Here is an 11,032-nt window from a genome sequence, read left to right as displayed (position 1 = left end):
GGTTTCTGGAGGACTCTATCCTAAGGCCCCTTCTTTCCTCATGCTACAGGCTGTTCCCAAATTTTCTCCACAATCTTGATGTCATCCCTTATTCTGGCTTTGGTTGCTACCTATATACCAATGGCCCCTCACTTTGTGTCTTTAGCTCAGACCACACCTCTAAGCTTCACAGGCACATAGCTGAGTGCCTGGTTCAGATTTCAGCTCAAATGTACGAAGATAATTCAAAATTCAGATGTTTCAAATTGAACTGTTCATCTCCCTCAACAAATCTGTTCCTTCTCTAGCGGTTCCTAACCACAAATGGCTCCCCAGACCACACAGCTGCGTTAGCTGGATGCCTGCAAATTACCCTTGATACTTTCCTCTTCCTCCTATACCAAGTCCAACACCAGGGCCTGAGTGTTCTACCTCCTAAACCCTTCTCACATCCATCTGCATCTTCGTCACCACCACCTCAGTTCCAGTCACTGTCTTCTCTCCTTGGACGTTGGCATCTGCCTCCTGATGGGTCTCTCCACACCCATGCTTTTTGTCTTTTCAATCCATTCTTCACCCGGCCCGAAAAGAGATTTTTTTTTTGAAGTTTGTTGGTTTACTTACTTATTTAAGTAATCTCTACACCCAAAGTGGGGCCGGAGATCAAGATTTGCATACTCTTTCCCCTGAGCCAGCCAGGTGCACCCCCCCAGAAAGAGATTTCAAAAGACAAATCTCATCTTGTCCCTGTACCTGTTTAACTTTCAGAGGCTTCCAACTGCCCACAGACCCTGTCCAAAGACTTTCCCATGACCTACCAGTTGAGTCACCTTTTCAGGTGGATTTCAGCCACTTACCCCTCACATTTTTTTGGGCTCCAGCCACATGGAGTCCCTCTTGTTTTTGAAACAGGTCAAGCTATCCCTTTCCTTGGGAACCCTGAATACACTGATCCTTTTTCTGTGTCCCTCACAGAAACCTGTGACCCTTCCCTGACCACCCCCCTCCAGGTTCCACTGTCCCATTGCACCTGAGTTTTCCTTCCCTGCACACCCCACATATGTGAGCTATACTTGTTTTTCCTTGCTGTCTTTCTCCTGGCTCTGTCACCACTGCCCACCTGTACCTACTGCTGATAGGGCGGAGATGGAGTGTCTAGTGTCCCTCACATCCCAGTCCCAGGATGTGTGGCTGCTCACCATTTGAGGTCTGTATTTATTTTTATTTATTTTTATTTTTTTAGTTTATTTGACAGAGAGAGAGAGAGACATCACAAGTAGGCAGAGAGGCAGGCAGAGGGGGAGGGGGAGGCAGGCTCCGCGCTGAGCGGAGAGCCCCATGTGGGGCTCGATCCCAGGACCCTGAGACCATGACCTGAGCTGAAGGCAGAGGCTTTAACCCACTGAGCCACCCAGGTGTCCCGGGACTATCTTTTTTTAATGCCAAAGTTCAACAGCAGTCCATCTTTCAGTGGTTCTTTTTTGTGTGTGCGTGTGATGTTAGTCACCATACAGTACGTCATTAGTTTCGGATGTAGTGTTCCAAGAGTCATTGTTTACGTGTAACACCCAGAGGCCTGCTCTTTGGAGAGGGTGACAGAGTTGACCCAAATGGTCCCCTTGACCTCTTTCCCTGGAGCACCAGGGCCACATGGGCGCTCCCTGGCTGTTTGAGAGCTTGCTTTATAAGCCTTGCCTAGAGCTGAAGTGTCCTTAGGACGATATGCTGCATCCCTGCCTAGTTCTCTTAAAGAAGTTTTGTTGTTTTTAAGACAGGCCCTCCCTGCCCATCCCGTTGCTCGTTTTCATTCTCCAGTGTGCCTCCATTCACAGGAGTGAAACTGTTGAGGAGGGCCCCAAACAGGGCCCTGGGTGGAGGGCGTGAGGACGACCTGACCTGCTCTGAGGGGAACCAGAACAGTCAGACAGAATGTACTTAAGTATCTTAAAAATGGCCTAGGCTCTACGGGAGACAAATTGGTTGTGGCTGGCCCTTAGCTTTGCGGTAAAGCACAGTACATGGAAAGGAACAAAAGGCTGCCTACTTTGACTTGAAAACGCAGCAACAAGTTGGAATGTTCCTCTGTTCCTCGAAGAAGCGATTTCTTCTGCACACGTGTGTCAGGGGCAGTGTTTATGTGTGAACATCTTCTTCCCTTGCTATGCCCGGCTTGGCAGACCAGGAACCACCCACTCCTCAGAGAGACTTAGTACATCTCAGCCATGTCTCTCTTCAGAACCGACCTTTCCTGCTCTTTGTGCAACAAGACACACCTCTCCGAGGAAGGAGGAGGACAGGATTTCCATCATTATTACCACCCTATTAAAAACAACAACAACAAAAAAGCAACCGTGTAATTACTCTCTGCAGGAAAGGCGCACAAACAGGATGGGCCCGAGCTGAAGCCGGGATGAGCCATCCCTGTAAAGACTAGGAAAAGGAACCTCCCCGGCAAGCGCCCGCTCTCCTACACCGCCAGGCAGGCTCGCCAGCCCAACTCCTCCGGTGGTAAGGAGGGTGCCGGCGACTCAAGGAGCGCGGGCTCCCGGCTCCTGCTCCCCCTCCTCCCGCCCCCCAGCACTCTCTGGACCCGTCTCCCAGGCGCCAGGTGTTGTCTCCCGGTTGGCCACGAGCCCTTGCCTGTAAGGCCTGCACCTGGGGGAGCCTCTAACCCACCAAGCACAGCCAGACCCCGCGCGACAGGGAGCGCGCGCAGAGCGGGGCCGGCGAGCCCTCGTGGGGCTCCCCGGCTGCGCGCGCCGGGCCACGGGCCCACAGTCCCCGCGGGCTGCGCGCCACGCCCCCGGGATTCGAAAGGCGCGGGACCCGGCGCGGAATCCCGCGCAGGGCTTCTGTGAACTTGGAGCCTGGCGGCGCGAGGCTCCTACCGGGGATGCGGCGGCAGCTGCTTCCTGGTTTGAAGCTCGCCGAGTGGGGGAGAGCGTGAGCCCGCGGAGGCGGGGGCAGGAGGAGAAGCAGGAGGAGGCGGGGGCAAGAGACGCTTGGGGCTGGAGCTAACCGGACGGGTCGCTCCGGCTCTCCGGGGAGAGGAGCTTCCCGGCTCTGGAGAAGGGGCGAATCCTTTGAGAGTCCCCGGGAAGCGCCGCGCGCTGGAGAGGGACGGTCGGGCTACCCCGGCTCGCGGAGGGCTCGGCTTCGGGCTCCCCTCCTTTCCACCTCGCGGGGGAGGGGGCGAGGGAAGGAGGGGAGGGGAAGGTCCCCGGGAGGAGGCAGAATGACCATTCGAGGGGGGCTTGGGCGCTGCTTTTCCCAGGAGCTGCCTCCACTCCTGCGGCTGCCGCGAGGGCTGGCTTGAGCTGGGGCTCCAGGCTCTCCCGCTGCGAGCCAGCGCGGCCCCCCGGGGCCCGGGCAGCGGCGCCGGCATGACGTCCGGCACCATGAAGTTCAATGGTTACTTGAGGGTCCGTATTGGCGAGGCTGTGGGGCTGCAGCCCACCCGCTGGTCCCTGCGCCACTCGCTCTTCAAGAAGGGCTACCAGCTGTTGGACCCCTACCTGACGGTGAGCGTGGACCAGGTGCGCGTGGGCCAGACCAGCACCAAACAGAAGACCAACAAACCCACGTACAATGAGGAGTTCTGCACCAACGTTACCGACGGTGGCCACCTCGAACTGGCCGTCTTCCACGAGACGCCCCTGGGCTATGACCACTTCGTGGCCAACTGCACCCTGCAATTCCAGGAGCTGCTGCGCACGGCCGGCGCCTCGGACACATTCGAGGGTTGGGTGAGTAGCTGTGATCCCTCCCGGTTGTGTCCGCTTGACTCTTTTCCCCCTCCACTTTTCAAATCTCGCTGGGGACCCGCTTTCGCATCCTGTTGCCGAGCTCTGCGGCGGAGGGAATTCCCTCCAGATTTTGGTCCTCACCCAGGTGGCCGCGGCTCTAGTGACGCGACCGCGGTGGGTGTGTGAGGGCTCATGAGTGTCTCCAGGAAGCCAGCCCGGACATAGTCCCCTTTTGGGATGGCAGCTTGGGCTAACGGGAAGTCAGGGCGGAGAGAGTGACAACACCCTCCACCCCCCACTGCCCAGACTTTGGATAAGGCTCCCTAACTCTGCGCACGCGGGTAGTACAAAGAAAGGTGAGGAAGATGTGATATGAAAGTGATTTGATCTGGGTGAAGTCCTTAAAGCGCTTCTTAGGAGAAAGCCATACATTCTCGCAAGTATTATTCATAATGTTTATGGATACGTGTTGGTTCAGCTGCTCAGACGTGCGCACGTGTTTCAGCATGCAGATCCATTACATCCCATGGGTACATAACCCACACTGGCAGGGATCTGAGTTCCTGGGTCTGCATGTTGGCGAAGTTCTATTGCTTAGCAGTTTTCCAAGGAGATGAGGTTTACCTGTGTAAGCAAATTCGGTAGTTCTGTCACAGTCTGAGAGGTGCCAGTCTTGTGCTGCTATTGGTCTGGGAGCTTTGAGCACTCCTCAGTAGTTTGTGGACCACCCCCAGTTGTCCCATCTCTCCTGCTGGTGTTTCTGTGTATTGACAAGTAGTTACCCGCAACTTCCTACTTGCCTCTACTTTTCACATAGTTCCCACGAGACAACATTTCTGCTGCAAGTAAATTAAAATTTCTATTAGCACTCTGCTCAGTGCTAAAATGCCGTTGCTGCTTATTCTTGGTACTGTACTGTCTTTGTGATCCAGGTGTTCTCCTTCCCACTTTTACATGATGAAATGATAATTATAATCAAGTGGTCTGGTTTGGCAAAGTGGAGTAAGCTGTTGGAAGATTCTCAGGAGTTTAATGGTTTAAGTTCAGAGGATGTCAGTTTTGAGTTCAGAATGTGATTCACTAGTGAAAACCTGTTAGAAATTAACAAGTGGTGGAATCAGATGGATAGTAACAAAGACTCATTTCAGTATCTTATACTTTGAGGAACTGGTGATATTATCATATATTCTGTAAAATTACAGGTGGCTTGTAGAACTGTCTTTTTGTAGAAGAAAACACAATGACTATTTAATGATATCATCAAATTATATTGAGTTAATTTCTCTTCAGTTGAACTTTATGAAATTTAGAAGTGGATTGGAGAGGAATGGCTAAAATAGAGACTTAAATTTTATCCTGTGAATTTCTAAATAGAAAAAGAGGTGAGCCTAGGAATGCAAATGGAATTACTGAATTAGTGTTTGATTAGGAGTTTGATTGGGAAAGCTCTGGAGGAACCAGGTTCTGAAGTACGGTGGTACAGAATGGCCAATGGTTATTAGACACATGACTTCCTAGAGGGAGCCTAGACTGGTCCTTCTTACCCCTGGTCTGCACCATTGAATCACATGGGGTGGGGTTTGAAAATCCCCACTTTAAAAAACTTAAAGCATCTCTTATTGTGGGACCCTAGCTAGTATCAGTACTTTTCAGGGTCCCAGGTGATTCCAGTGTACAGTCAAGGGTGAGAACCTGTGACCTAAATGAAGACCAAGAGAATAGGACTGGAAGAAGCATATGGTAGGAAGATCCTGGATGAACAAAGATTTAAATATATATTAAATATCTATATCTACAGTTGCCTGAATTAAGTATACTGAGATGTTTAACACACTGGTGGCGTTTTTGAAAACATGAACATTTGGTCGGTTAGGTCACCATTTAAAAGGTCTTCAACCAGTGGTTTGCCATGCATTTATATTCGATTGGGGACAGGGGCAGAGTATTTTGTAAAAAGTTCTGGGTATTTTTTTTTTAAGTTTTGGGTAATTTGAAACAGGATAGGATAGATAGTATTAGTAGAGTGTTTCATTAATTTTTAAGAAAAATCTTGTTAGGAAAATATGGAATGCTTATTTTTTAAAGGATTCTTTATAAATTTAAAGGTGGTTTTCAAGTTTAGAATTACAGGAATACTTATTTATCTTTAGTGTATTGAAATACATAGTTTATTCAAGCATTTACAAATAGAATATTTGATTTTACTCCACAATAAATTCATATAGTGCAATCAGAATTATAGTTCTCTGAGCTTAAAAAAAAAAGATCTAGTGACTTAATTTTTGCTAGTTCATGAGTAGAGAGACAAAAACAGAAAATACACTTTTCATTAGAATAAATCATGGTTCTGCATTCTGGCTTAATGTACCTTCTAAGTATCAGGAAGATAACAACATTTATTTTGGAACAATATTTTCAGTATTACCTTCTAATCTTGATGAGAGAAGGGATTAGATTTATTTTAATGCAGTGTATTTCTAATACCAGTCTTAATGCCTGACATGGAGTAGGCAGTTAAATATTTCTTTTCTGACTGACTATACATATTTCATTAAATCTGCATAAAAGCTCAAGGAGGTAGATGGGATACAGCTAAAGAAGTTCTTAAGCAGTATTTCACAGCTTTAGTAAAATTAGAAAAGATCTCAAAGACCTGTTTCCATCTGAAACTAAAAGGAAGAGCAAGTGGAACTAAAAGGAAGCAAAGTAAAGTAGAAAAGAGAAACAATAGAGAAAAATCAATGAAACAAAAAGCTGGTTCTTGGGGGGGGGCAGTAAAATTAATGAGCCTCAAGCCAGGATTATCAAGAAAAGAGAAAAGACAAAATTACCAATATAGGAAAGAAAGAACATCATTATAGATCCTACAGACATTAAAAAAAAAGAGCATTATGAATAATTTTATGTCAAATTCCACAATTTAGATGAAATAAATTTCTTAAAAAAATTTTTTTTAAAAAATTTATTTGAGAGAGAGAGTGAGAGAGCATGAGAGGAGAGGTCAGAGGGAGAAGCAGACTCCCCATGGAGCTGGGAGCCTGATGTGGGACTCGATCCTAGGACTCTGGGATCATGACCTGAGCTGAAGGCAGTTGCTTAACCAGCTGAGCCACCCACGTGCCCCTGAGATAAATTTCTTTAAAGATACAAACTACCTATACTTACTCAAGTAACTTGAGTAGCTTTATGTTTATTAAGGTATTTAAATTTCTCATTAAAAACCTTTCACAATGCAGATTCAAGGTCTCAAGATGGATTTACTGGTGAATTCTATCATATAATTAAGAAAGAAATAGTGCCAACTCTATACAACCTATTTCAGAAAATTTGAGAAAGAAACACATCTCAACTCATTCCATGACCCTTATACCAAAACCTGATGAAAACATATCAAGAAAATCAAACTATAGATCTGTGCCCCCCCAATTCTTAAATTTTAGCAAATCAAATCCAACAGTATAGCAGATGGGTAGTACATTATCACCAAATGGGGTTTCTAACCAGGACTGCAAGATTGATTAAACATCTAAAAATCCATCAGTGCAGTTCTTCATATTAGCAGAATAAAAGAAGAGATTGGTATGACCATATTAATAAATATGGAAAAAGTATTTGACAAGATTAAATATCCAGTTGTAATAAAAACTCTCAACAAATTGGTAATAGAATGAAGCGTATTCAGTCTGATGCAGGACATCTGTGAGAAGCATATAGGGAACATCTTAATAGTGAAAGAATGAATGATACTCCCCTAAGATCAGAAGTGGCATGGATGTCTGTTCTTGTCACTTCTGTTCAACAGTGTGTTGGAGGTCCTTTTCAGTGCATTAGGCAATTAAAAAAAATAAAATGCATAAAGATTACAAAGGAAGAAGTAAAACTGTCTTTATTTGCAGACAGCCTTATTGGGTAAATAACTCCATTCACTGATGTCACGCTATGGTGAATGAATCTTTCAAATCATTCTTAAAAACCTCTTTTAAGAGGTGTTATTAAACAGTTCTGCACAAGCCATCACAGATTGGCCATATTTCCCTTCTATATGATCGTAGAAAATTCTAAGACATCAACAAACGGGCTACTAGATCTAACAAGCGAGTTTAGCTAGGTCACAGGATCTAAACTAATACACAAAGGCCAATTGTTATTTCTATATACTATTAGTGGACTGAGCTAGAAGAAAATACCATTTATAAGACCATCAAAAATATTTGAAATTGGGTAAATTTGATAAAAGATGCAAAACTTGTTCACTGAAAAGTGACAAAATATTGCTGAAATAAAGATCTAAGATAATGGAGGGGGGAATGTGTTCATGAATGGGAGGGTTCAAAATTGTTAGGACCCCAGTTCTTCCCAAATTTAATCAATAGATTTGTTGCAATCCTAGTCAAAATCTCAGCAAGATTTGTTGTAGAAATTGATCAACCAATTCTAAAACTTATATGGACATGCAAAAGACCTAGACTGATCTAAGAATAATTTTGAAAAAGAACAAGTTTGGAGGACTTGAACTCTCTATTTTAAGACTTACTGTAATGCTACGGTAAACAAGATAATGTGATATTGGAGTAAAAAGAGTCCCATCGATCAATGAAATGGAACAGAATCTAGAAATTCATATATGTATGATTGGTTGATTTTTTTTTTTTTTTTGATGGATGCCAGGGCAACTTGATGGGGAAATAATCTTTTCAGTAGTACTTGAACAATTGAATAGCAAAATGCAGAAATGTGAGCATGTCCCTTACCTCATAACATACACAAAAATTAACCCCAAATGGATCATAGACCTCAACAAACGAGTTTAACTATAAACCTTCTATAGGAATACAGAAGAAAATGGTAGTGACATTGGGTTCAGCAAATATTTTTTAGATAGGACACAAAAAGTACCAACTATTAAAAAAAAAATCAGACTCCATAGAAATTAAGAATTATTGCTTTTCAAAGGACTTAAGAAAGTGAAAACACAAGCCACAGATAGGGAGGAAATATTTTCAGTGTTAAACCAGACAACGGACTTGTAACATGAACATCCAAAAGAACTCTTAAAGCCCAATGGGAAAATACTCGACTTAAAAATGGGACAAGATTTGTATAGGCACCTTCATGGAAAAGAGCACATTAAAAGATGCTCAAAATCATGAGTCATCAAGGAAATGCATATTAAAACAAAAATTCATGGAAAGGCTAAATTAAAAAGATCAACCATACCAAGTGTTAGGAAATGGAGAAACTGGAATTCTTTTTTTTTTTTTTTAAAGATTTTATTTATTTATTTGTCAGAGAGGGAGAGAGAGCGAGTACAGGCGGACAGAATGGCAGGCAGAGGCAGAGGGAGAAGTAGGCTCCCTGCCGAGCAAGGAGCCTGATGCGGGAATCGATCCCAGGACGTTGGGATCATGACCTGAGCCGAAGGCAGCTGCTTAACCAACTGAGCCACCCAGGCGTCCCGAGAAACTGGAATTCTTATACACCAGTGTGAGGAATATAAAATGGTACAGTTACATTGGAAAACAGTTTGGTGGTTTCTTTTTTTTTTTTTTTTAAGATTTTTTATTTATTTATTTGACAGAGAGAGATCACAAGTAGGCAGAGAGGCAGGCAGAGAGAGGAGAGGAGGAAGCAGGCTCCCTGCTGAGCAGAGAGCCCGATGCGGGACTCGATCCCAGGACCCCGAGATCATGACCTGAGCCGAAGGCAGCGGCTTAACCCACTGAGCCACCCAGGCGCCCCGAGTTTGGTGGTTTCTTAAAGTGTTAAACATACACCTACCATGTGCCCTAGCTACTCTTAAGTATTTACCAAGAGAAATGAAACCGTTTGTGCAGCTTACACATGAATGTTTATAGCTGCTTTATTTGTAACAAAACTGGAAACTTCTCAAGTATAAGTCAACAGTTGAATTAAAAATATTTTTTTATTGAAATATAGTTGGCCTACAATGTTATATCAGTTTCAGGTGTACAACATAGTGGTTTGACAATCCTGTATGTTATGAAATGCTCACCACAATAACTATACTCACCATCTGTCACCATACAATGTTATTATAATATTATTATATTCCTCCTGCTGTACTTTTAATCCCCATGAATTATTTTTTTTAAAGATTTTATTTATTTATTTGAGAGAGAGACAGTGAGAGAGAGCATGAGCGAGTCAGAGAGCGAAGCAGACTCCCCATGGAGCTGGGAGCCCGATGTGGGACTCGATCCCGGGACTCTGGGACCATGACCTGAGCCAAAGGCAACCAACTGAGCCACCCAGGCGTCCCAAAGATTTTATTTATTTATCAGAGGGGGCGGGGGGGAGAACGAGCACAGGCAGACAGAATGGCAGGCAGAGGCAGAGGGAGAAGCAGGCTCCCTGCTGAGCAAGGAGCCCGATGTGGGACTCGATCCCAGGACGCTGGGATCATGACCTGAGCCGAAGGCAGCTGCTTAACCAACTGAGCCACCCAGGCGTCCCTCCCATGAATTATTTTATACCCCTAAATTCTCATCACCTATTTTGCTCATCCCCACAACCCCCTGCCTTTTGGCAGCCACCTATATGTATGAGTCTGGTTTTGGTTGTTGTTTTGTTTTTAGATTGCCTATGTATGTGAAATCATATGGTACTTATCTTTCTCTCTCTGACTTCTTTCACTTAACATAATATCTCTAGGTCTATCCATGTTGTTGTGAGTAGCAAGATATTCCAGTGTGTGTGTGTGTGTGTGTGTGTGTGTGTGTATGCATGTATACACACCACATCTTCTTTTTTTATCGATGGACCCTTAAGTTGCTTCCATGTCTTGGCTATTGTAAATAATGCTGCAGTGAACATAGGGGTGCCTGTATCTCTTTGTATTTTCATTTTTGGGGCATACTCAGTGGTGGAATTACTGGATTGTATGGTATTCCTATTTTTAAATCTTTCAGGCACCTCCATACTGTTTTCCACAGTGGCTGCACCAATTTACATTCCCTTCACCAGAGGACAAGGATTCGCTCTTCTTCTCTCCCTCAACAACACTTGTTATTTCTTGTCTTTTTGATTGTAGACATTCTGAGTGGTGTGAGGTGGTACTTCATTGTGATTTTGATTTGCATTTCCCTGATGATCAGTCGTGTTGGGCATCTTTTCATGTGTCTGTTGGACAGATGTACTCTACACCCATACAATAGACTACTACTTGGTAATGAAACGTGATGAAACATTCGTACGTGCAACGATATGTTGAATCGCAACATAATTTTTATTGAGTGGAAGATGCCAGACAAAAAGGAGTGCCTACCATATGATTCCATTTAGGCAGA

At 44.6% G+C, this 11,032-nt stretch overlaps 1 protein-coding gene across 1 annotated transcript in view; it reads left to right on the top strand.

The window, feature by feature from the left end:
* The first annotated feature begins 2,317 nt into the window (after positions 1-2,317).
* PRKCH (protein kinase C eta) overlaps positions 2,318-11,032 on the top strand; it is a 226,206-nt gene continuing 217,491 nt past the window's right edge. The window contains exon 1 of the mRNA XM_082734940.1: positions 2,318-3,725. Coding sequence (XP_082591066.1) covers positions 3,363-3,725 — 363 coding nt within the window. The 5' untranslated portion in view covers positions 2,318-3,362. The remainder of the gene's footprint in view (positions 3,726-11,032) is intronic.

Source organism: Mustela nivalis (assembly GCF_964662115.1).
Source record: "Mustela nivalis genome assembly, chromosome: 6".
In the NCBI taxonomy this organism is placed as follows: Eukaryota; Metazoa; Chordata; class Mammalia; order Carnivora; family Mustelidae; genus Mustela; species Mustela nivalis.
The sequence above is the reverse complement of the archived record's forward strand: the minus strand, read 5'-3'. Positions and strand labels throughout refer to the sequence as shown.